The 27,140-nt window shown below is 38.7% G+C and overlaps 1 protein-coding gene across 1 annotated transcript; it reads left to right on the top strand.

Moving 5' to 3' along the window:
- On the top strand, window positions 1-27,140 carry sfrp5 (secreted frizzled-related protein 5). Its single transcript, XM_006630430.3, has 3 exons — window positions 1-864; window positions 12,678-12,755; window positions 25,600-27,140. The coding sequence occupies exons 1-3, from the start codon at window positions 333-335 to the stop codon at window positions 25,926-25,928; spliced, it is 939 nt and encodes a 312-aa protein (XP_006630493.1). The 5' UTR covers window positions 1-332; the 3' UTR covers window positions 25,929-27,140.

The following is a 27,140-nucleotide window of genomic DNA, read 5'->3' as shown; positions in this document are numbered from 1 at the left end:
GCCTGTGGGAGGAGGAGAGGACCTACAGCTTGTGAAGGGGCTGGAGGCTGGTAAACTCAGCCAGCTACAGCCTCTTATACAGTAGGTGCACCTCGTAGAGCCAGAGCAGAGTAGTGTGAGGCTCCCCGCTCGCTTTCCTCAGAGCCACCTGAGTCAGCCAAGACAGCCAAGGAGCCCCAGCAGGCTTCAGGGCTGAAGCTGCAGAGTCCTGGATCAACATTTTCCTGAAGGAGGGGGCTGGACACAGCTTTGTTCCACAGCTGTAAAGTTCTGTGAAGAGGACTGTTCCACGTTTTCTCCATTAAAAGAAAAAAAAAGTTTCCTTTAGAAACATGGCAATACCAAGGAATCAGGCATCACCCACCAAAGCCATGGCCCTGGCACTGGGACTCTTCTTCCTCACCTCTGTGGCATCCGCAGAAGAGTACGACTACTACAGCTGGCAGTCGGACAACTTCCACAACGGGCGCTTCTACACCAAGCAGCCGCAGTGCGTGGACATCCCCGCGGACCTGCGCCTCTGCCACAATGTGGGCTACAAGAAGATGCGGCTGCCCAACCTGCTGGACCACGAGTCCATGCCGGAGGTCAAGCAGCAGGCCGGCAGCTGGGTGCCGCTCCTGGCCAAGCGCTGCCATGCCGACACACAGGTCTTCCTGTGTTCCCTCTTTGCGCCCGTGTGCCTGGACCGACCCATCTACCCCTGCCGCTCTCTGTGTGAGGCCGTGCGGGACAGCTGTGCCCCGGTCATGGAGACCTACGGATTCCCCTGGCCTGAGATGCTTCAGTGTGAAAAATTCCCTATCGACAATGACCTCTGCATCCCCATGCAGTTCTCGGGTAACCACGCCACGCAGACTCCAGGTAATGTCATCTCTCCTAATCCCTTGGGCTCTAATCACTTTTTCTTAACAGACCCTGTACTCAGTACTGGCTTCTTCTAGATTTAGAGCAACACAGCTAACAGACAGACAGAAAAAGGGCCGGGAGGTTAAGAATGCACTATGGGAACTGCACGCAAGGATAGATGCTCTGTTTGCATGCAGGGCTGTTTGACAATTAACAGGTATTCCATGGGTGATTTAAGGATTAATGTAGTGTTTCTATGAAGACAAAGCAATGGCAGCCTAAAGCTGTTTCAAGGTCTTCGGAAAGTTTGAAAATGAAAGAAACTGATAAACAGCAACACTCTGAAATAGTGTCTCTAAAACTCAACTGTGATAAAATCAAAATGTCAGAAAATGCTTTCCTGATAGTGTTAGCATTATCCTAGCAGTGTTGACATTTTATCAGGGTAAGTGTGAGTCTGACCTAAAAACTGTGTGGAATAAATCAGAAGAAATTTGTAGTTATTTATAGTGGTTTCCTTAAAATTGGAATACTTCCGTTCAAATTAAAAACAGGAGTTCATTGAACATGATACTCTACAGATCAAAATTCATTACATTTATTGTATAACACAATTTTGGGGGCACAACTGATAAAGTTTTGGATGTGTCTGTAAGCCATTTTTAGAAATGAACTTTTTATAATGACTTATGGATGATGAGGTGAGTAGAAAAGTCAAACAAAATCACCAAACTATTAAATAAAACCATTGGGAAAGTAAAAGCATTTTCAAGCACCATTCAGTCATTCATTGTACTTTTGTTGTGGAAGGCCTCAAATCTTTTCATTTACATTTTCTTCAAAATGGATCACACATCAATATAAATCCCAAAAGAAACATGTTCTTGTTCTCCGCTCTAATGGTGGAAATAATCACATTTCACAGAGATGATGCTTTCCTACAAGTCAGGCCAAGCTTTTGTGCAAGTCTGAGTCTCAAAAGATACTAGTGATACTACTGAAGGTACTGCAGAGAGAATTCAACATTTTCTGCAGAAACCAAAACTTGTTCTTCAATTTCATTACTAATAAAAAATAATGTAATTTGGAATGTAAAAGGTCTCGCTGTGATTGTGCTTGTTCTCTCTCTTATTTACCTTGGCAGTTAGTCAATTAGGTAGCCAGCCAATTACTAGAGATCACTAATTGGTCAGAAGGAGAGAAAATTAGTGTGTTTTCTTGAGTGCCCTGGCCAGAGAGAAGAGAAGGGGGACAGTCTGAGAAAAGTAAATGAGGGGAGGACTGAGGGAAGAAAAGGGAGCAATAGAGTGGGGGAAAACGCTTGAATAATAGAAAAAAACAGGAAAATCCAGGGACAGGGGAGTTATAGAGAGGGAGAGGGACAAACTGCTGTATGAAACAGAAGGAAAAGAAAACTGAAGAAGGGGAATATGACAATGGGAAAAAGAGGCAGACTGCTAAGTGTCACTTAATTCCTGCCTGCTGGATTTCAGTTTGATTTTAAAATAACTGCAAGGAGTAACAAGCAAAATAAAGTGCAAATAACAGTAACAACTAATACTTTTTTATTTGGTTTCGGTTCTAAAAGAGGAGCTATGACCCCATTTTCTGAAGCGATAAGTAGCGCTTATGCTCAGTATTGGTTCTTAAGTAGTGAAATTTAAACTCCCTCGTCACCCACTCAGTGCTTCCTTCAGAATTCTTGCCCTTGCAATTAGTTTCATGTACAAATCAAGGAAGTGTGGGCCAGTGTTAGGGCAACAGAACTGGAATAAAACAATACTTTATTTAGAAAATAAAAAAGTTTCCTAATTTTGCAACACTGTAATATAAACCTTTAAAAACATGAGCTAGTAGGAGGAATTTGAGTACCACACATAATACTTTTGAGGAATGTGGTATTTTATTAATGGATTGCATTGCACATATATTTCCAATTTGTATGCTACAACTAAATTTACCGCAGAAATGTAATAAAAGCTTTAATTAAAAAAATAATGCCAAATGTTTAAATATATATATAACAGTAAAATTTAATTCGATTTGTTGCTGCTCTTTTAAGAGATTTTATGTAAGACTGTGTTTTAACAGGACACATTAGTTGTTAAAACTTTTCAAGAAGATGAACTTACAAAAGAGTCTTTATAATTTACCATGAAGGCAAGACGAGTATGAGGATATGTGCATTGATGTGCACTCAGTCGGGGGGGGGGGTGGGGGTGGGAGTGAACTTGCAACATTTCAGCTGTGATGGTCAGTTGGAACAAACTAACATTAACATTGTGCTAACAATCCGAAAGCCTCTGATTTGTTCGCTATTGCTTGAAAAATGTTGTATGGTAAAACCATATAGAACTAGGGTCTAGAGGCTCAGGCTGATTTACAATCCTGCCTTTCCCATACAGTATATTCACTAAGCTCCAGGCTAGTGAGGCCTATCATGTAGTTCTTTTCTCAGCAGAAGCAACCCTTATAAACGTTTATAAAATTGTACCTAATTGAAGACAGAATAAAGCATGGCACTTTCACAATAATAACAGAAACTAAGACGTTCAGGAACCTTTTCTGCCTCTGACAGCTTACTGTACAGTTTTACCAAAACATTTGGAACCCTTGCTGGCCTGAGGGGGCTTGATTCAATCTGCTCTGTTGCGATTTTGCTAGAGCTATAGCATGGTTTCAAAACTCCTGTGTGGAAAACTCGTTTTCTGTTCCACAAGACGACTTGTCCTCTATTTCTGACAAAGAATTGTGGAAAGCCAAATGTTTGAATCAGTCACTCTGCTTTGCCTAGAGTGCAGGATTACGTGGAATAAAAGCCTGGAGATTGTATGGCAACAACAACAAAAATTTGACAAGCATGGCCTTTGCTAAGAGGTAACACAGAGCAGAGGAAAATCCTAATCCAAAGGTAATATATATTCAAAACAGCATAGCAGAATATTCTGGTCTCTGGGGGGTCAGCTCTCAGAGCCACGCAGGGTGGACAACACACAGTACACAACAAACTATAGCTGCACAAGGTGAAAGAGACACAATTGTTGTGTTCCAGTAAACAACCTTGATGTATTTACAGCACAAAGACTTTTAGAACACATCATGATGTAAATTCCTGAAACATAGAATCTGAGAGCAAAAAAAGCAATAACATGAAATGTATTAAAATACCAGTCTGGTTTTCATCACCTTTTTCTTTCAGCTTTTCCATCTATCTTTGCCATGCTTTTCCCAAGCATTCTATACATAGTGACAGCAAGAAAATGTGCAGGCATACTAGTGGCACCAGAAACTCACATGGCTTAGTTATAATAACCCTTTGTTTAATATAGAACTGCAGGTAGGTCTTAAGAATGGACTGGCTGCTCTGTCTTAATTCAAACACTTTCTATGTATGTATACACTGTGTATATACTGGGCTGTATATATATTCTTTGCATATGGTATATATTCATGTGTGTGAATGTATTGTGTCGGTCAAGACTGTAATGCACTTTGGTCTAAAATTCTCCAGCTGTACGAATTGACCTGCAGTATCACAAGTGCTTAAATTTAACCTAGGAATTGTAGCGCACACATTGAAAAAATTACATCCCTGCAGTGTGTCTGCATCATATTGAATCCATGATTTAAAAAAAAAACACCAACCACAGACAGCGGCCTGCAAGTACAGTAAATAAAAAACACTTGCAAGTATACTATAATCCAGGTAATAGGATGTAGGGAATAATTTTTATACAATACAAAAATATGTCTTATAGAAGCAAAAAGCATGTTGTTGTTAAATGCCTCAGGATTTGAGTCTATGCGGTTGTCTCAACCTCAGATTCAGTACACTGCACATTTAAACAGATCTTAGGTCTTATAATATATATATATATCACACTGGGTCTGTCTGGAAGCAGAAATATTTAATTTTATAGATGCTGTTTGTGAAGCACATTCTCACATCTCTGCCTGATTTGCTGTGTAGTGGGGTAGCAGGTGGGAGCTGCACTTCAATGATGGATGTAGTGAGTTCACTTCCTATCGTTGAAGAGCTTTTGGGATGAGAGGTGTTATTTAGTATATTAAATACGACTAATTATTTATTATTTATTTAATTATTATTTTTTTAAATGTAATCAAAATTAGGCAGAAGGATGTACTTTGTGACAGATAATTATTTATAAAAAGTCAGTAGGCTGTCCACAGACATTTTTAAAAATTAAATAATAACCATACTTGGATCCTAAGAGCAGAGGCTAAGGAACCTGATGTCATGACAGAGGGACTGGCAGGGTGGTGCCTACACCTTGTTCAGCTGACAGCCCAAAGATGTGGCTTCCCAGAAAGGCCACCCCCCACCTCCCCAGTCCTATAGCGGGCGACTCATTCCTCACACCAGCCCTGCTTGTGATGTGAACGAGTGCTTGTCTCTGCATCCAAGATCACCAAACTCCATCTGCTCACCAGCTTCACCTCTGCTCCCGCAACTGGCTGAGCTGCCTGTGCTGTGACAGCGGGGATATTACTGTACATTCATACACGAACGCAGCAAAAGCCAGAGGGTTCTGAAGCAGGAATCAGATGTTTCCTGAATTCAGGCTTTATCACATCTACTGTAACTAGACAAACATTTACGCTGATATTGATACTTATGAAGACACAGGAAATGTGATATGGATGTTTCATAGAAGAAAAATCTTTTCCAATACTGTTTTATTGATTGCACTAAGAAGTATCTAAGCCTTTTTTTTTACTACAAACCATGAATCTTTTAAAGTCAAATTCCTAAGATTAGTTTCTTTCATTCCCCGCCTAAATATGTGCTTCGGAACTATAAATCTTTTTTTGGGAGAAAATATACAAGATGGATAAAGGAGAAACATAGCATTTTACCCTTTGAAAATATTTCTCATTTTTTTCTTCTTTAATTCAAAGTCGGGTGTTTTACAACATATTCTTACAACAATGGAAATTTTAATGAAAAAAAGAATTATACTGTAGGTAGTATAAGCATATAGCATTTCAGCTTCCTTGTGGTAGAAATAATAGTATGAATTCAAATACTTTGACGTGCAATTCATTAACAATCTGTGAGCACTTTTCTGTCACTGTAAGGTTTAAGTTGTACTGTCTGTTTTCAGTAAGTTTTATGTTTGGAGGACTGACACACAGTCCCTTACGAAGTAAACACCCATGTTTGTTTTGCCTGAGCATCTTTTCTGCAGAAGTCGCAGACCAGCCACAGTGCATCATCTGCCCAGCATGCAGCTTCTCACACTGCCGGGATCTTATGAGGTTCCATTTTCCACATTAACTCAAATATGAAATGGTGGTTTAAAAAGGCTTTTCCATGTCTCTGCACAGTATTCTTCGCAGTGTGCAGTTCAGATTTTGGCAATAAATTCCCTCCCAAGTTATATGATAGAAAACTAGTTGGATGAACTTATCAGCTGTATTTTTCGGCCATTGCATGCAGTGACACTGAAGGGTTAGTAAAGCCCCTGTGCAAGTTTGCAATTAAAGATCTCTTAAAGGTGTGGATTTGCCAAGCCCGGGAAGAATAGACTCAACTGGATTTTTCACCCCGTGTTGAATTGAGAAAATAACTCACAGCATTCGAGAATGTCTATGTAAAACATGTACACTGTATATTTTTTATATGTGTATTTATGTAAAGTGCCTTAAGAATGTTCAGTATTGAAAGGCACTATACAAGAAAAAATCTGATTGACTGATCACTTAGTTTACGCAGCTAGCCTGTTGAACATCGCTCTTTGTAGTGCTTTGAACAGCTCTATTATTTTCCCCTGACTCTTTTCAGCTTCGTGGGTTGCCAAGCCCATGACATGTCATCAAAAAAGAATTTCTTTCTCATTGAGCTACAAAAAGTGATGCGAAACAGTCTTCAATTAAAAAGAAGTGGAGTAAGAGACCCTATTACACTACAATTTTACAGTCCAGCACCAAGAGTTGTTAGTTAATGCAATATAATCAGAACTTCAATCACTGAACACAACCTTGTTTTGCACTATCCAGTAAAATATGTCTTAGCTTTCATTCTGGCAAAAACCACAGTAGAGTGAGCATATTTTATTTAATTTGATAATTTAATTACATGTTTCATAACTAAGGCCAATTCTACAGGAGTAAATCTGCCAGCTTTTAAACCAGAATGAAATTCTGTTTCATTTTTTATTGTATGTCTAGAGATTTCCAGATGTAGCTAAGAGAGTCCAGCAAAAAATAAAATAAATAAAATGCAGTACAATACAGGAAAAAAGGCCAAAGTTATAAACTGTGCAAACAATTAGAAGTTCATTCTCATCTTTAGGTCTTGTTTACAGTGGCTTCAATAAGTATTTGTATTAATAAGTGTTGGAGCCACTGTATGAAATTATACGCATCATAGAGGTAATCTAAGTAATTAAGAGATAAAATAAGCAATAGAGATGGAAAATACAGCTCGTAACATGTTAAGAATGCATTCTCCTTGCGTCTGCTTTGGCACAGTTACAACTAGGGATCCTGCCAATAAAATGACCCTCTATAGATATGAGTAAACTATTTTTAAACCCACGTGGGGCATTACATCTCCAACTGCATCGCACAATAAAACTTTGCAGCAACAGAACTTCAGTTAAATTGAAATTCCAGTTGTACACGTTACATTATAACTACCCTTTTATTGCAATGCCACAGAAGCATAATTAAATCATAACCTGCTGTACAAACTGGCAGAGTTTCTGTGGAGCTATCTGAGCCTCTCTGAGGCCAGGACAATGAGAGACTGGGTTCTGACTGAAGACAGCTCTTTGGCTCTATAGACATGCACCGGATCTGTAGCTGTGTGCTTTGACTTGCTCTGAGCTTTGACCTCTCATTATCACCTTATTGCTGCTGTATTTATTGATGATCTACACATTGGACTTTAATGGTTAACTCGGAAGGAAACATGGAGTTGACTGAATTTTAAGAACTCCATGAAACAGTACATCCTAGATATGGCCTTGTAAATGCATGTTACAACTATGCAGCCCGTAAGGGACAATGGATTTACAGTACAAGTATGAGGATTTATAGTTATCAAAAAGAATAGGTTTAAAATGCAAAAGTATTGTAAAAACTTCAATTTATGTTGACCATTTTTGCATAGTACTATATCTGTAGTTTTTTTTCTGATGATAGAGACACAGGGGAAATGCATTTCTTTCCCAGTTCATGATTTAACTTATGATAAAGACAAATTCAGTCACAAAAAAATGGCAAACTGGTTTTAAGCAATTTTACAAGCATAGCACAAAATCCCTTGACCAATATTTCATTTTGAAAGAATATTGTTTCAGTAACACATTCTCTTGGCCATAAGGGACACTGTTAAATGTTAAAAGAATTTTGCTATTGCAAGACCATTTTTCACTTGCACAATGTAGCAGCTACTTTATGACAGCCTTAGTTAAAAGATCTGAAAGGATATTATAGTCAGTAAACTATGTTATGCTATTGTTCGTTTCACTATAAGTTGCCCTGTACTATTCTTAGGTCTCATGAACACATTCCTAAAATACTTCTACTGGGCAATGAACAGAAGATTTTCAGAACAAGAAATGCCAATCATTTCCAACCATTTCTTTAAGGCAAAACAGGAAAGAAAAGTAAGAGACACAAACGCAGTGTTTAATACGTTATCTGTAGAGTCCTGTTCTACAGAACACCCCAGCTAGGAGCACAGAATACTGACTGCATCCAGCAGCTGAAGACAAGGCTGATGTGCAACAGAGCCTTCTCACCCAGCAGGTGGCGCCCTAGAAAAGCCACACATAGCATTAAGGACTCAATAGTGGGAGGTCTGTGCTCTTGGCCCTGGCGTTTTCCAGGAGGCATTCTCATTCAGTACAAAAGGCTCAGCCAGAGAAGAATGCAATTCAGTTAATAATAATACACTTTTTCATTTCTTTGCAGCCTTCATTTCTTTTCTAGTCTACCAACCCCCAGTCTAAACTTATGCAAAAGGGCACACACACACATATTCATTACATTCAGACAGGACTGTGGACGGGACTGTGCCTTGGCCTTTTTTCACACTTAAGTTATTCACCTACTAAGCCTAAAAACAATCTTGCTGTTCTGACTTGTTAAAATCACACGTTGCAATTTTTTTCCCTACAACACTAGTGAAACTCTCTGGCAATTGCACCCACCCAGAGAAACAGTGCATGCTAATATAATGCCATATTCAAGCACCCACTCGCCTATTATTGCTTTTATAAATATTGTGCAAAATTCTCAGCATAAATCACGTGCAAGCAATTAATTTCCATTTTATGGAACACTTATTTGCTGGTGTCTTTGAAGCTGGTTTGATGGTGGGCATCTTGATTTGTTTCTCCTGCTAACCCACACTGCAGTGCACTAAGAATAGGAAAGTGAGAAAGGATGGGTGTGGGGACTTTTTTCCAAGTTTGGCATGCAAAAAATTCAACAACTTATTCATGCAGTCAGAGAATTACCAGAAATCTATTAATGCTGTCAGAGAAATGATGCAGAGGAGATTGTGCAAATCTTTGAACACTGGTGTTGCTGTACTAATAAAGATGTGATTTAGTGGTGTTGTGTCCCTACCATTATCTGTGATTATGAACAGATATTAAAAGAATATATACAGTAGTTCAATGATCATTATATTAGATAAAGAATACACAAATTTAGTTACTTACAGTATGACTTAATTAATGCCATAAACCACACAGTATTAACAAGGAGGTAGCTTATTTCTTTCAAATGAAGCTCAACTCAGTTTGCTCAAGCAGAGCAAACACATTGATTGCAGGATTGATTTTGTTTGGAACATTTCCTTAGCTGATTGACTGTGTTAATGTTCTATAAGCTGCTGCTGGGACTTGCACTGAATTGGTTTATAGTTTATACATTTCTACAAAAGTCACTTTCATGATCTGATCTGGTGACTTGGCAGAGCAAAAGGGAGTGGAAAGCCATGCCTATCCCTTTCCACAGACTGGCAAAGACCTTAGCAAACACCATTTGTTAACATGCCTGTCAGTTTATGAATGTTGCTTTATGATACAGAACATTAACTGCACAGGGATTAACAGGGTGTATCTTTTTTAAGAAAAAAAAAGAATAATGAGTTATAGTTGTGCTTTTATTACACCATGGTAGTCACTTTATAGCCTTAGCATGGAAGTGTTATGAGGCAACAAAAGAAAATAAAATGTGTTTTAAAATCACAGCAAACCTGAGGTAGGACTACAGGAATTTTTTGGTGCAAACCCTCCTGAAACTGATGCCATTCCTTTATCTGTCCACTCCATAGCTTAATGTCAGGCTTCCTTTGCACACAAAATTGATAGTTTATCATGCTTTCCCCTTTCAGGAGATTAGCATTTAACAGACTTTCCCATGGTTGCCTGACAATAATTCTGTTCTCTTCTCTTTCATTGACAATGCTTTTGCTAGCTTTAACACATTTTACTGTGGCATTGTTACAGTCCATTACAGTAAAGTGTTCTCTTGTCTGCTCACTAGGCAGGCTGCACAGGGATAATCCCCTCCTGCTAACTATTGACTTAAAGTCATTTTCCCAGGCAAAGCTGGCAGGGTGTCCTTGCAGCCACAAACTAAAAGGGTCAGAGTTCATGATGCTGCCAAACTGCCAATCAATTCGCAAGTCAAACTCTAGATAACGGCACTAATCCCAAAGAGTAAAGTCTGAAATCACACAAAACATAGCAACTGTGAGAGAAGATTAAGTGACATTATAGAGTAGAGCATTAGCACAGAAGACTGGCAGGACAGTGAGGTTAACTGCAGTGTTGAGAGTGTAATGCTCTTCATGTTTGTACAACATCATAAGGTTTATAAAAGATGAGCCACAGATAAGGATCTTAACTTTCTTTCAAGAACATGTGTAATTGATTTTGAAAGGATGTAATGCTGCTAAATTAGTACAGAAATACTGTAAGGCAACTGATGATTTGGTGAATATTTACAAGAGGTTCATCATTGTTTCATATTCTTAGCTATTCTAAATTATTAATACACAAACCTAAAAAGCTTAGACTTAATGATCACTTAAAAGCCTGTTTTGTTTCTTATTACTGACAAATGGAGAACTAGTCTTGCTGGTCCATAGCCCCTATCTTCTTTAAAAAACCCTTCTGCTGACTAGAAAAATGTAATTTTAAGTGCTGCGAAAGACTGCCAATAAGTATCAAACAGATGTGTGCACAGAGACTTCTTTCAGACAGATGTGTACATTCTTCTGGGTCAGAGCTGTAACGAGTTCCAAATTAATTTGTAATTTTTGGAATCATAAAGCTTTTCAGAATGACTTGAAGTTTTAACCTGTCAGAATCTGCTGCATTACTTCGAAAACATTAAGCCTGCAGCATTCCAGGTCTCCATTTTATTCTCTTTGCGGAGAGGAAATCCAACATCCTCAGCTGCCAAAAAGACCCCTGCCCCCCTTTCCTTTCCAAAGCTGTGGATTAACCCCTATTAGTGCCGCCCTCTCACCCCTGTCCTTCACTAGTCTGTGAGAAGCATGAAAATGAGCTTGAGCTCTCCTCCTGGCACATTGCAAGGTGTTGTTTCAAGGGTAGCCAGTAGGGGGCACACTCACACAAGAAAGACTGTACTCTGAAAGGGTGGAGGTAGTCAAGGTTGCAACGAAACACAGAGTCAGTGTTTCAAATACAAGTTGAAATGTCAACTATTCTTTTGACATCTAAATTATCATACAAAGTATAGTCCGATAACATGCATTCATACCTGTGTTTTGCTTAACCTTGCTAGTGTACGCATAATGGCCATACCAATGTAAGACAGGCAATTAAATAGATCACATATACTGTACAGAGTGATATAACTATGGAAAAAAATGCTTCTGTTTATTTTACTTAACCTACAGTTTTGAGACACCGCCAAGGAACAAATAAATGTAAAATACAAAATGTATAGCTGATGGAAGGGAGGAGTGAATACAACTCAATATTGAAAGCAATGCTGGAAATGATGGATAACAGCACCTAGACCCCTATCAAGAAGCAACTATCTATGCAGAGTGATTTGACATAATGATAGTTGTAATAATTAAGTTGCACCTTGACAGTGATATTTTTACAGAATTAAAAAATCTAGGCACATCTACAGTACATGGTCTATTGTAATGGTTTTCTTTTGGATTTGCAAAATAAAATGATTGAGTAGACTTTTCACTTCTCATTAAAGAAATTGACACTGATTACAATGGAATTTGAGAGCTTCTTTCAGTTCCATATCCATCAAACCAAATGTTTGTCAAAGATAACTACTGTATATACGATGTACAAATACCAATGGAGAAAAGACTCTATTGCTGCTTGTTTTTCCTTAGTATGATGAGGCTCTATGGCCAGATATGCATGTATTTAAGTTTAAGCAAATGAGAAAATAATTTGGCTTGTACAGTATTGTAATGCTACGGGGTTCACGTGGACACCCTTGCCTCTACCGCATCAGGTCAGCCCCCCAGAGTCGGGGACTCAAACCCAGGCCTCCAGCATCACTCCACAGGGACCTAGCCTCTTGAGCCAAAGGGAGATCTCCCATCAGCCCAGCAGCTGCGGGCCCTGCTATTCACAGGGAAGGGCGGTGACGTCACCGCTCTGGTAAGCCGGCTCTCACAATCAATGGTGGCCGTATGCGTTACAGTATCTTAACATGGAAATGCACAAAGTAACTTCTCCATACAGTATGCAGATGGTTTGCTCTGGATGTCTGCAAGTGGAGAATTAATAAGTTCTAAGAACGTTCTCTCATGTTGTACTTTCTTACTTCCTCCCCAGCCTCCAAAGTCTGCCCACCCTGTGACAATGAGCTTAAGGCCGACACTATAATGGAGCATTTCTGCGCCAGCGATTTTGGTAAGTGCCTTTAGAAATGCCTGAGAAAGTGTCCTGTATTTGGGACAGGGTGGAGATAAGTGCCTATACACATATGCAAACAGTGGAATATGTTACACCTAAGATCCAAGAAAGCTTGAAAGCTAACTGGTCCTAGGAAGCACGTATCACTGACAGAGGAGAGGGTTATCACTTCAGGACCCCCAGTCTGTACTGACCAAGGACCACAACCGACACAGCCAGAAGCAACCTCTTGTCACTGCTTGACAAGGTATACTCTACAAAAGTGATCACAATAAATTGCCTTCAAACCAGTTCGAAATATAAAAATGTGAGTGTGAAGAATACGGGACTGAACACAGAGTGACTAAGATCAATATTATGTAGAAGTTCCCACGGTGCAGAAAATCTAACATGCTAAATTGGCACTGCTGTTATACATATTGGCACATCTACACTAGACCAATTTAAGAATCTAAACTCTGCCTGCAGTGAACACAGTGAATCAAACAGTGTACTGTACATATAGGATAATACAAAAAATGAATGTACCACATTTTACAAAGAGATAAATATTTGGAGTATCCTCTATAGATACTATATTGTAGTCCTTAAAGTTGTGGGTAAATAATGCAGATAAAGCTGATGTGATCCAAAGCATAGTGAGGATGAAGAAAATGTACTGTAAGTAAAGCATGTTGTGCATGCAAAGGAACATTGCTCTATTGATGCATATACTGTTTGTATCAGAGAAGAGTGCATTGATTTTGCATATTATTTAAATGTCATTAGCATCATTTTGATTGAATTTTGAACATTTTGATTTTGTTCATGACTGACCATGATACACATGAGTGACTTGACTGTTGCACAAGATCTAAAACACTTCATTAATAAGGGGCACAGGTGATGAGGGAATTAAACCTGTTGAATACTGTATTATACCTGGTACTGTATAAATCACAGAAAAAAACCAATATGCCTAGATTATCAAGAGAACAACACCTTCGTGCCACTGTTTTAGGCTGGACTAATTCTACTCATTTTCTCTTACTGTCTGGGCACTTCACAGTCTGTATACTCTAACTTGGAAAGACATTATAGCTAAACACAGTCCACCAAGTACTGGAGACAATCAGAGAGACCAAAACTGATCGTGAGGTTTAAGTGTGATGGTCTGGGCAGGAGCGTATAGTCACTACAGAGCTCCACCTGTAAGTGACTGATGGCAATATGTCTGCACAGAGCTGCATCGATCAGGTCCGGAGATCTCACTTGCTGCCACTCCTGCAATCTCAAAATACAGGCCTCATGGTCTGTAAGTGCCCTATTCCACAGAATGGATCCCCCTTTGACATTTGCAGGATAACATGAGAATATAGCTTGCATTGCTCTCAATGGTGGCCATACTGTATATGCTACTAGCCTGTGGCTTAGTGTAGGCCCCCAGCTTCTTCATCATGTTGATGACAAATGTTAATCATTGTATGAATTTACCTTTGACATGTCTGTTCAACGAAACGTCATTGCACTTACAACAAAAATAATTATATATTTTTTCTGACAGTAACTCTTAGAACTTGTTGAGGTTTCTTTTAATGCTCAGGACAGGTACAGAAAATGAGAATTTTATCTTTTTACAAAAACCTTAAAAATTTTAGTGTGGCTAAACTGTCTGTCTTTGTCCCTGTTACACTTTCTGTATGGATTCATTTGCATGGCAGACTGGAGTCAGTTAATCTGAACAGAGAATAGCCTAATGCATTGTACTACAGACAATTTGTAAAAAATTGAATAAAAAACCACCCTCTCTCCAAGACGTGGCAACTTGACGTTTGTTGTCTTGTTTATTCCTCTAGGTGGTAAAACTTCTGTTCTGACAGTACATGATGGATTGATAATTTTTTAAGTTCAAGGCAACATTGTCAAAAGCAGACTAGCATGTATTCTGCCCTGTTCTAATTTGACGATTTATAAAGGTTTTGTGAGCTTCAAGAGACTACATATCAGTGGTGTGCCGCACAATATACCCTGTAATGTAAATGACAGAGTGTTTACAGTTCATCTGGCTCGTATTCAAAAGCCACATCAATTAAAATGGGTTCTGTAACCCCCCTCACACACAGACACAAACTCCTGAGCCCACCACCCACGATTACAAAACAGTATGATCCAGATGCATGTGTTCCTGTATTGTGTTATAGAGGCTGTTCACACTTTAATATGCTTTTTTATATTGTGATAAAGTTAACAAATTACTCACACCACTGGGTAGGAGCTACGAAGTTTGTCACGTTTTTATTTTTATGTGCATTTTTTAAATTATGTACAGTATAATTATGGCTCTTCTCTGTTGGCAGCATCAAGAAAGCGAAGCTGTGTGGTTTCCTTCACACGCTTTTAGAAAAACAGAAACATTGTTTGAGTAACAAAGACATATTACTCAATTGTGGAGTTGTGGCTCCTCAATAATAAACAATTATATTAATATATTATCGGCACTCACACATTTGGCTCAGGTCCTTCATAGTGAAGGAAAATTCTGACTCTGAGCTAGGACAGCATGCTGCTGGACGAAGAATGGTGAAGATTTTATATACTGTACATGACTGCCAGCTGTGGAATTGTTTTGCAATTAGAGGGTCATTATATCTGCATTTTTTTTTACTACAGGGCCTTTCAAAAGTTTTTTTTTATGCAAAAGACACAGCAGATGATTTTCCAAACAGACCTGTCTTCATTCATTGGTATCCAAAACATTTGATCTGACATTTATCCGGAGGATGATAATAAATGGTCTCATATGCCTCTGTATATTTTTGGCAGTCACTCTATGTTTCGTTCCACACCCAAAGAGATCATCAATCCTTACCAAGTTGTTTTGACTCACAATGCACTATGTAATGCTTTAGTTTAGGTGTACAGTATAAGGCATGTATTAATAATGACTAACATAAATGAGCTAGCACTTAACGCATTGCAGATAGCAAATGTCTTGTCACTTTTTATTACCTTTTTGTTAGCAATAAATATCTAAAATGCACATTATAAATATCATTTTATGACAAATATGAGGCATATATGATTCACAAAGCAGAGTTAAGGACTTTTTTAGTGAAAAAGAAATAATACATGCCTTATAACGTCCGTTTAAATAAAACACCATCATTCAGAAATGCGTGTAAAGACCATTTTAGGCAATTGAAAGACCACCATCATTTGGTATAACTGAGTCGAGGTTCAGAATAAAAACACTTTAGTGTTCTTAACCTGTGCTGAGAGGAGGCATTCACAAACACTTGGTGTCGTATCAGTACCTTCCGTAATGGACACACGCTCAACAAGACGTTTAAGGTTTCTGAATGATACCGGCGTTATCTTACGTTATGTTGTGTACTTTACAGGATGTTGTTTTACTTTTTACAGGTATTTTCAGTAACGATGTAAACAGAATCTCAAAGGGAGGATTATCAAAGTGTGTTCTGAATTTATGTGTTTATGATTAACCTTTCCAAGATCTAAAATGAACTTTGGAATTTAAGAGTATAACATCCAAAAGAGGATCTTAAAATATATGTGGGATCTTACTGTAGGATGTGCAAGACTTTTTATACTAATAATAAAACCACTCGGAACGGAGGGATTAACTTAATACAGTGCTTTTTCTGTAGTCCCAGGAAAAGAGCAATTTTCCCGAAGGTTCAATGCTCTAAGAAATATCTCATTCGCAAAGTGATTTAATACTAATTAAAAAGAAAATCTTACACCGGGTGAAGTCATCCTAAATCATATCCGAATGATTTAGAAGAATGTAATTTATGCAAAGCGCAGTGAAATAGGAAAAGTAAACTTTGGTCTTTAAGTTACTTTTTGTACTTGAAAAAAAAAACTTTGTTACTGGCTTTTAAAAAGGAATTCTTTTAAAAAACAAATAACAAGGATTTTTCTCAGACGGGTATGTTCTTACACTGGAGCCACCGAACAGGCAGACCACTGTTTTCTCAAGAGTAATTTAGAGCGGTGTTTTTGATTAGTCTACTTAGATGTTGCTGAGCTGTGAAAGCTTGTTTTTCCGTACCTGTAGAACTTCTGTCAGCACCCACATAGTTCGCAATAACATAAAATCAGACATCTAGCCCAAAATTGTACTATTAATATGTTCTTTTGGTAACTATACCGATACCACGTCGAAACCGAAACTGCAGCTTCAGCTTAATGCGTCTCCCGTTATGAAATGGGGAAGAAAAATACCATTCATGTTTGTTTACATTTCCTGTCAAGTAACTCACCTGCAACATCTGTGGTTGTCACCTGCAACGTCTGTAGCTGTCTGTAGTTTTTGTTTCACTTTAACTGCTTTAAGCACACGTTTGAAGGAGAAATGAGATATGAGATGACACGTACAGTATCAACTCAACATGCATTCAGCAGCTAGCTGGGGCGAAGTGTAGTCAATCAAGCTTCCAGCTCTCCATCCCTCTATCTCCATAGAGAACAGCTTTAGGAATTACTGTAGTTCATATCTAGGTGTTGCTTACTGTGCTTATTTGCGGAAATACTGGTCAATTTTGTTTATATTGTTTACAGCAATTTTTCTTACAGACTAGACGTCGTTTGTTCTTAAAGTTTTTGTGAATCTATGAGTTTTACATTTCAATAGGTTTGACACAGATTACTTCCCTGTGGTACCTAATGACTGCGTGCTTAAACGAACATACTGTACAGTAAACTTTAGCGTCACACTGAAACAGCTAACAAGTCATTATTGTGGGTAAATTGTATTTTATCCATATTTTTCTTCTAGTGCTACACACATTAGTCATCTGTTACAGACATGTCTAATACAGTATCTTGAACGGAAAGGCAGAGACAAAAAAAAACGTAAAGCATATCTAAACTCAGCATTTGACATTACTGTTTCAAAGCACATCTTGTAAGCAGCCTTCTTGCTTTAAATTTTCCATAATCTGCTGGAGAGAGACCAGAACAAACCTCTGCTTTCCATTCCGTGGACAGTAATCAGTATTTGTTACAGTCAATCGAGTTTAATATGATTCTGTTCTATTTTAATAAGTGGTGTACCATCTCTATTAACTTTTACACGGAGAAATGTAAACACTGATTTTGTATAACGTACTGTAGAGTGATTTTTTTTAATTTTAAGACTATTATTAATTACTATCCCATTTGGTTTTCGAAAACAGAAGTACATTTTAAAAAAACAATCTAAAAAGGAACACAAGCCCGAAGGTCCACTCACACTAATGCGTGTACATACAGTATTGTAGCAATACAGTATTCCTACACTGCAACAACGAAGGCATCTCTGCTGTTTATTCTCATAGAAATCCTTATCATGAAATTGGACAAAAAGAGCTGCCAGGTGCGAGCATGGTCTACTTAATCTCTCTTCTGAATCAGATTTTCCAAATATCTCCCTACTCTGCTGCCGCCAATGCAAACGAGGGAAAGAACACGGCAAGCTGGTTTGGAAAAATCCCACGGAGCTAAACAATTACTATGCTGTAATATTCTGATCTTCACATGCTGCGATGTAATTGGTTAGTAGATCGGTAGTAGACTGGAGAACATACTGTACAGTATGGAAAACAAGTCTCACACAATGATAATGATAATGTTAATAATGATAATGTTTCTTTATTAGCCCTACACAATTTCTTGCATTAGGAATGCGTCTTTTCGCATACAGTTTTTGTGGAACACAGTCCTGCTCAAACGCATGTCTGCACCAAGACATTTAATTCTGCTACTATTGAAGTATCTAGTATCTGATGATTTTATCCAAGGGGATTTACAATTGGGCCCATTTATACAGCTGGACATTTTCTTGGAGCAATTTGAGTGAAGAACCTTGCTTTATGACGGCAGTGTCTCACCTGTGATTCGAATCTACAGTCCTCCAGTGACAAGTACCAGAACCCTTATCACTGCTACAAAGCTGTACAAAATAAGACGTTCACAGCTGGTAAAAATACTGGAAAGGGGAAGACTTCCTGTAAGGAGTGTTATCATGGCATGCCATTTTATTTAGATTTTTTATTCTGCACTGCTCCTACTGTACAACCTGTCCTTGTGATGTTCTAAATGGTGAGCTTACACTTTAATATATCTTGACATTTTCACTGTCTGTTAGCAATCCAGCTCTTGGCAGTTGGGGAATATTAACTCAGCTCTTTCTACTCTGCTTTTCCTCAGACCGCCCCATCACTCTTTGCCCTCCTCCGACCTCAGTCTATTCTGTCTCTCTCAGTTGAAGTGTCCTGCCTACAGTATATTGTCAGAGCTGTCCTGTGCAGGGTTTAGAGACAGCCTTAAATGATAAATGAGCGGGGAGCTGGAAACATGTTATCTTGTACTAATGAAGCAGATAATTGGTTTAATTAAATTATTCTGAACTCAGCTGGAAATGAAACCCCAAAAGAGCCTGCGGCTCTCCAGGACCATGTTTACAGGTCCCTGAGAACTGCAACAATACTGAGTGCAGCTGAACCAGATTCACTTACATTTTTACATCAGGCCATAATAAGCAAAGCCCATAAAAATGTGAAATGAAAACCTGTCATGCCATGTAGAACAGCAGGTGTCTTTTCGAAATCGAGATCCCATTTCCTTCTTTGTTCCCGGTATGGAGAGATGGAAGGGTAGTCAAGAAAAGTTGCTGGACCAAGCAGGAGCATCTCAGAACAGGATGAGGAGTTTGCTGGGGATGTGCCTTGTGGGATCTACACAGCAAAAAAAAAAGCAGGAATGTGACTACCACAGAAAGTAAATGGGATATCCCCTAAGTCACATAAGTTTGTTTTATGGAACAGACTCACTTACTGATGTAGTGCCAAGTTTACACAGATTTAGAAAATGGTATTCATATAATACTCACTATTTAAAACAATCAAATAATAGATCTCAGCTGTGGAAAAAGCCATAGTATACTGTAGGTGAGAGGATATGATTTTGTGACTGTCAGTATCTCTGACTGACAGTAGTGTTTGTTGCAGAAATGTCACTCTCCTCTGATTTAATATGAGCAACACAAAACTGATGTGAACAAATTCATTTCTGTTCATTGTATTTAAACAAAGGCACTTTTGTGTTACTTGTACTTCAACTTAACTTTCAGAACTTGCTCACTGTAGCTTACCCTGATAACGCTGGAGCAAATCAGAGATATCCAATGAAAAAGTGCTCCAGCTTGAAAGGTCAGATGGCAGATTTCATTCACGACAGATAAACTCATGATCTTTTTGCCAGTTTTGTCACATCACCACCTCAGTGAAGACACCACATGAAGCTACGGGATTTATTTTCCATCCTTATTTTAGTCTTGCCCATTTCCCAGTCATAAGTTTGCTTATCATAGTATTTTTTTGTAAAAATAAATTATTTTGCTAACAGTCAGAGAGAACGCAAATTTGCATTATAGTTTGCAGTTTTCCTATGGATTTTCCATTTTTTCTATCATGTTACTTGCCTTCACCTGGTATCTCATGGGTTGTGCCATTCTCTGTATACTGTACGCCTGTCTGTTTTACAGTACATTAACTGAACCTCATTGTTCTTTATTATAGGAAGTTCTGTTGTAACCAAGGTGTACTGTACCACAGTCTATTTTATAAGGGTCTGTATGCAGCATGTGCTCAATCTAGTAATGCAGGGATCTCAATCCAATAAATCTTGCAGTTCACATGTTTCTAAAGATTGACAAAACCAGAAAGCTACTGATGAATGAATCAAGGAAGTAATCTGTTCAATAAATACCACTGATCTTTGAGAAGAGGTGAAGAGGACTTAGAGTTTAGCCTGAAACAATCTTTAAATTACTTGATTTAACAATTAATTTGTTTAGTTTATCAGAGTGCAATTGCTTCAGATTTAAAGAAGTAGGTGATTTAATGATGACCTACAGAAGCTGCTGGATCTCCACGACCAGGGTTGGAAATTCCTGTTGTAAAGCAATGCGAAGCAGATGAGAACAGAGAAACCCCTGCAGTACATCAAGAAGCTACTGTATAAGAAGGTAAAGAGAGTGTTAAAAGCATTATGATATCTGATCTGATCACTCTCCTTTTCTTTGCTTCAGATAAGTTCGATTGCACTGGAAATGTGAGAGTGTGTTTTCCAGTAGAGCACATAACACACTGACAAAATGTGTAAGTGGAATCAGTGTTTGTAATGAGAACATAAAAATGCTGTGATACGTACCTCCATAGTAGTTGACAGGGCCAGTTACAAGTCAGGTAGCAAGCGTTCTCCAAGGAGAACAGAGTTCAACACAGATGGAGTCTGTGCTTTTCCATTCAATGCCTGCCTCTAGGCCCTCCCACAACCTGGGCACCCAGATCCAGGTTTTTACAATTTATTTCCTTTGTGGACTAAACTGTGTGGCTTAAGTCAAGTTAACCATTTTGGGATCAATAACTAACTGGGGCTGAGAAAGCTCAAGGGTAGTAGCACCTTATAGCACGTGTCTTTCTGACAAGGCTATATACACCAGGCAGTCTGTACATGTGGTTAGCTTTCATCCATTTTCCATAGGCACTGATTATCCTTTGGTCCCTAATGCTTCTGTCATCTTCTCTGCTGTGCTTTGTGAATGGCCTTGGAATTGATTTCTCTCTATTCTTCACTTTGCCTGTTATCAGCATTCTTTTGCCTATTTATCAACTTACTCTTTTCCCCCTTTCAGCCAGCATTTTTAATCAAATCAAATGCAAGATCTAAAATAAACATTGCACAGCCACATGGGGAAAGCAGCTTCCAACTCACAACTCACCAACAGCATGGCATGCAGTGCTTTGTTGTTGCGATAAGCCTTGCAAGGATAAAAGAGTGACTTCTTCAGAAGCAAATATTGCAAATCCCATCTGTTCACCAGCCTCTTTTACTGAAAGAAGGGGTTGCCAGAACAAGAAATAGTTTGCAATTGGATTTTGTCAGTATTTATTGATGTATTTAATGACAGAACCAACACTAATTTATTTTGGTGCAATGTGAAGTCTGAAGATTAATTACAAATGCATACTAAAGGATTTATTTATTAGAATGTTACATAATGAAGCCTGAAGGCAGATTTCCAATTCTGAACAGTCATAAAAAGCATTTCCTTAAACTTACATTCTTAACACCTCTTTGGCTCTTGCTCAGGCAGGTTTGGAAGTTGAATGTAATCCAGAGATTACTGTGATTACTATGGGTTTATAAATTACATGAATATACTTCTATCATATTGCCAAGTATGACTTCAATGTGATTTGCCGCACTTTCTAATGAAACAAATAAGCAGTCTAATCTTTCATGACCTTTGCCTCCCCTAAACATATTCTGCCAGTTTGCCACAAATTGCTTGCAAGTTTGCAGTGACACCTTGAAAACCAATGCACAGAAAAAATGCAGTTGCTGGAGGAAGATCAATCCCTTGAATGTTTTCATAAAACCAATTCAAGTGCTACATACTGATGTGTTACAGATTTCGCACATGTTTTGTAGAGAAATGGTTCCAAACTTTGGTCCCAGAGGGACATCCTTGGATTGGTTATCATTCTAGCTGATTACTAAATCACAGTGCTAACTGATAATTTAATTGATCTACTTGCTTGTTTAGACTTTTCTTTCACTTGTTTCTTCAGTCAGTCCAGAGTGTCAAAAATACTCTGCTTAAAGGACACTGTTTCCAACAATGTCAGCACACAGAAGGTTATGCAGCCTCTCCTCAGCTTTCTTGCTACTATTTTTAACTTCTGTATACAGCTGTTGCCACCTGATCAGTTAATGATGAACAAATTCAGATTAGAACAACACTGTGCCAAAAACACCCACACTGAGCATTTTTTTTTTTTGGTCCAGCTGGTTACATTTCAAGCAACACACCTGAATGAAAGCAGCTTTGAAGCTCAGAAATGGGTAAAGGTTTGATACCAATTACACATCCCATTTGACCTTCTAAGAGCTGAAAGCCAGTTTACAAACGTGCCCCAAACAGGAAACTGAAATCAATTAGCCCGTGATTAAGAACACAGCTGGAGCAAAACCCTGAGCATTCTTTCCTCTGGGACCAGGGTTGGGAACCACTGCTGTAGGGCATGGATGCTCGGTGAAAAGGAATCAAGACTGTGAAGCTTGCACAGGATCTGCGATGTGCCGTGCTTCACGTCATTCTTTTAAACCTGTATAGTACGTTACATGAAATCTGAAGTTTCCTGGAATGATCTTTTAGAATCCTTGCATTAACAGCAGTGTGATAGATGGATGCTGAAATATTTTTTTTTTAGAATTCTCTTCAGTGGTCTTTGTATAGGGTGAAAAGTAAACGTACCCAGAAAGTTTGCCCTGCATGGCTATGGTTGAATTCCTATCAGGCCAGTGTTGCTTTCATCACTCACCCAACTGTGAAACTAGATGAGAGGTTGAAGGCTGTTGTGTATGTACTGTATGGGCGACAAACCTGAGCCAGTTTTCAAGGAAATGCTGTTTCTCTTCAGGATGACAGCTGTTCTCCCTGCTCCCCCCTCTCTTGTCTTGCCCTCCTATTCAATGTAAAAGAGCTCTTGTTTAAGCAGTGGGATCGAACTGTCACCGGGACACTACCCAGACATACAGTACTCATGCATTCACTCGTGTGCTTTGGGAGGAGGACCATGGGGGTGAAAGAGCCTCTGAAAAAGAGAAATCTAAGATATTTTTCTTCCACTTAATTTGTTTAATTACCAGTGGCTGCAGTGAGAAATTATGTAGCTTTTGGAGCGTGAGAAGACAGCTTGCGTGCAATTTGCTTAACAAGACTCCTGTATGTACATTTTTCCTCAGCCCTCCCCAGTATGTTGGTGTACATCCAGTTGGAATGTGTGCTCTAATTCTGGAGCACCAGCCCTTTGACGCCACATCCAAGGAAGTACCTCGGTCTGAGTCGAATTTGCTTTGTACGGCTGGGATCTGTCACTGTGGCTAACTTAATTGGACTTCTTATTAATCATCTTCTGATTTTTTTTTCTTGTTTATTTGCAATCTATGGCTGACATTTAAAATACATTAGTGGCCAAAACCTCTGTGCTGAAGTAATGTTTATACCTATTGCCAAAACCCTGGCATTGAAAATGGGATAAAATTGCAGTGGCATTCCTAAACATTTTATAGCAGAGTCGCAGACATTCCACATCATAAAAGAAATGGAGACCCCATATAATTCTGGAGCCCAGTTAGAGACAATTCTCCCATTCCTAGTCAGAAATGTTCTGTATCTGACCACTGAGCCATTATCATGGACTATGAAACTGAAATAGTTGCATTCTGTTTTGTTATTCTCTGAAACACAATAATTATTTTACTGCTACTAGAGCTACTTCTGCAAATTGAATTATTTGGAACACATTTTAGGGTAGTTTAAAATGATCCTGTCTGTAGATTTCATTTCTGTCTGTTCTGGCCTTCCAGCGCCCAGTTCTCAGTTCCAAAGTTTACAAAAAGAATTGGGTCCACAGTCTGTAATTTAGTTATGGGGTAATGTACTGTAACTACCAATAACCATAAGCTTTGTGCAAGACCAAAGTGCCATTGGTGCCAAACCAAGTGCCAAACTCTTGAACTCTTGAGTATGACTTTAGTGAGGGAAATCAAAGTCACTTCTTTCTGGTGAAGGATAGATTTGTCACTTTATTGTTCTTTCCCAGAACTGGTGCCACAGATTTACTATACAAAGGGTGTGGAGCACTACAGCTACAGTATATTGCAGAATTCACATCTGATGTGGGTGGGATCAGATTCCTTAATCATATCACCTTTCAGTTCTAGGATTCAGCTGCTCCACGAAGCTTCTGTAAAGAGAATACCTCTGCTGTCACACCTTATCTGGAACCAGTAAAGGAACTAACCAGTTTTACACTTTCTTGCCTCTGGAAATAGAGTCAATTTCCACTTGGTATGATGTCCCCTCAAATATCTTTTACTATCTCTAGAACTTTAAACAGTAGAAGCCAGGTTTTAGTTCTTAAATTAAAGCCAAATATATTTTGCTTGGAGGAAAGAAAGAGCATGTGTAAATGAAAGAAAATGTGGTAGTTTTCAGACATGGGGACCTTTAAAAGAGTGAACTTTATTATTAACAACTAAAAGTGGAGTGAGTTTTTTAACATTGACATCAGACTACCATCTACACTGCATGATCATCATCATCAAAGGAATGATGAAGACGTAAAGATATAAAAGAGTCTGCTCACTTCATTACAAAAGAAATTCCAAGTCTCTTGGCCCAAACAACCCAAAGGACTGAGTAGAGTGCTTGTAGGTCCAAAACTCCAAAACCTTACTTCACACTACAGTATGTTACTCTTATAGCTGTGAACAGGTGGTTCTGCTGAGATGAAAAATTTGTCCATGTTTGATTGATTCTGCTTTCGAGAGGCAACTTTGGATTTTATCGTTCAGACATACTGTATGAACGTGTTTGTCCTGTGTGTTTGTCAAAACGAACTTCAAAGTTCTAGCTATCTCACTCAATGATAGAAACAGAAAAGGGTTGTAGAAGGGTGAATGGAGTTAACGTTTTCCTGAGCTGCCCCTCAAGTATGAGTAACCTAAACTGAAATTGTTAGTGTAATGGCTGGTCATTCACAATCTATAGTTGAAAGCATTTATACTGTATATTATAGCAATGAAAGTGCACATTTTATTTAGAGAGAAAACATTCCTATCCAGAAATATACTGTAAGACATCTTGATGCTGAAATGTCCTAATGTCTAACGGTTTGACCTCAAAAGTAACTCAGACAGAATAAACACATAACACACAAGCAGTAAAGCAAGGAATCCCTTTGGTCGATGGTCATCTCTGTCTTTGTCTCACTCTCTTCCTTAGCTCTGAAAATGAAGATCAAAGAGGTGAAGAAGGAGAAGGGTGACCGGAAGCTGATTGCAGCACAGAAGAAGAAGAAGGTGCTGAAGATGGGAGTCCTGCGCAAGAAGGACCTAAAAAAGTTGGTCCTTTACATCAAGAATGGGGCAAACTGCCCCTGCACCCAGCTGGACAACCTGGGCACCAACTTCCTCATCATGGGACGCAAGGTGGACCAGCAGCTGCTGCTCATGTCCATCCACAAGTGGGAGAAGAAGAGCAAGGAACTCAAATTTGCTGTCAAATACATGAAATCCCATCAGTGTCCCACCTACCACACGGTCTTTCAGTGACCTATGACCCCACACCCTAAAGCACCCCAAAGAGCCCCAGACTTCAAAGGAAAGCACATTTTGATACTTTTTTTTCAGTGTTTCTGTCTGAATATTAATAAGAGTAATAATAAGTACAATATTAACTGATCATTTCAGCTCAAAGCAGTACAAGTCAGTATCTCTCTCACATGGAAATGGGCTTCTGCATTCTCCACACTGTAGTCATTCTGTTACGCCAGGTCTTTCCAGCAGTAATAATAACGGTTATTAATATAATATGCTAATAAAAACATTGCAATTAATAACAAAATAGGCAAGATCTTGGAGAATTTTGCAACGTTGGATATTTTTTATATTTTATGTCTTGATTTTATTTAAAGCACAAAGAGTGCAAGAGTAAGAGTGAAGTAGCACTATGAGAACGGGGAGGTAGAGAGCTTTTTCTGAAAGAACGGGAAAGAGACGGGGGAGAAGCAGGGAATTAAAAGGAAAAATACAAAGGGAACATGAAGGCAAGGAATGGGGAGGGGTGCAGTTTTTGGTGTGGAAAGAAGCTAAAATGATTTAAAATACTGGTTCCTAAGTGTGGGGCAGGGACTGGCAGGTTCTCAGTACAGCAAAATAACGGTCACCATGGAGATCTCCAATCCAGGACTGGTGCTGAAGGACCAACTAGCTATTGTAGATAATAAAAAATTAAATCTATCCTGTAAAAAAGTAGAGTGCTATTACGAAAATGAGGTGAATCGTGGAACAAGGGTATTTAAGGCCGTTTTCAGAGGAAAGAGAAATGGAGCGAGCTGCCACTGACTGTTCTAAAAAGCAGCCCTCACTGACAGCCAAGAGCGAGACTTTGTGCAGCAAACAGGAGGACCGCTCTGCTTCGTCAGAAAGGAGGCAGCTGGGAAATTGGCCACTGGCTTGGAATCTAAAAAACTCTGGATCTTACCAATATCAATGGTTTGTGAGATCTCTGTTCAACATTATTATTAAACTTTGTATTATTATTCCTATTTGCTTAAATAGCATCTACAATATAAAACCTCTACAGGCATACTGTAGCACATACATCAACTGTTGCTATAATAAATGGTAAAAAAATAACTTTAAATTGTTTTAAAAAATCAGTACATGTGTAAGTAGCTGTTATCCTGAAAAAGGAGTTACCATCCCTGTTTTCTACAAAAAATAATAAAATATACTTGAAATTTTTATATAGAACAACAACAA

Source organism: Lepisosteus oculatus, chromosome 4 (genome assembly GCF_040954835.1).
Source record: "Lepisosteus oculatus isolate fLepOcu1 chromosome 4, fLepOcu1.hap2, whole genome shotgun sequence".
In the NCBI taxonomy this organism is placed as follows: Eukaryota; Metazoa; Chordata; class Actinopteri; order Semionotiformes; family Lepisosteidae; genus Lepisosteus; species Lepisosteus oculatus.
The sequence above is the reverse complement of the archived record's forward strand: the minus strand, read 5'-3'. Positions and strand labels throughout refer to the sequence as shown.

What these genes read in the sequence shown, in the direction of transcription:
- sfrp5 (XM_006630430.3), top strand. Translation starts at nt 333, where the DNA reads ATGGCAATACCAAGGAATCAGGCATCACCCACCAAAGCCATGGCCCTG. An exon ending in CCACGCCACGCAGACTCCAG is followed by an intron (nt 865 to 12,677) that starts GTAATGTCATCT and finishes CTTCCTCCCCAG; the next exon opens with CCTCCAAAGTCTGCCCACCC. An exon ending in TTTCTGCGCCAGCGATTTTG is followed by an intron (nt 12,756 to 25,599) that starts GTAAGTGCCTTT and finishes TCTCTTCCTTAG; the next exon opens with CTCTGAAAATGAAGATCAAA.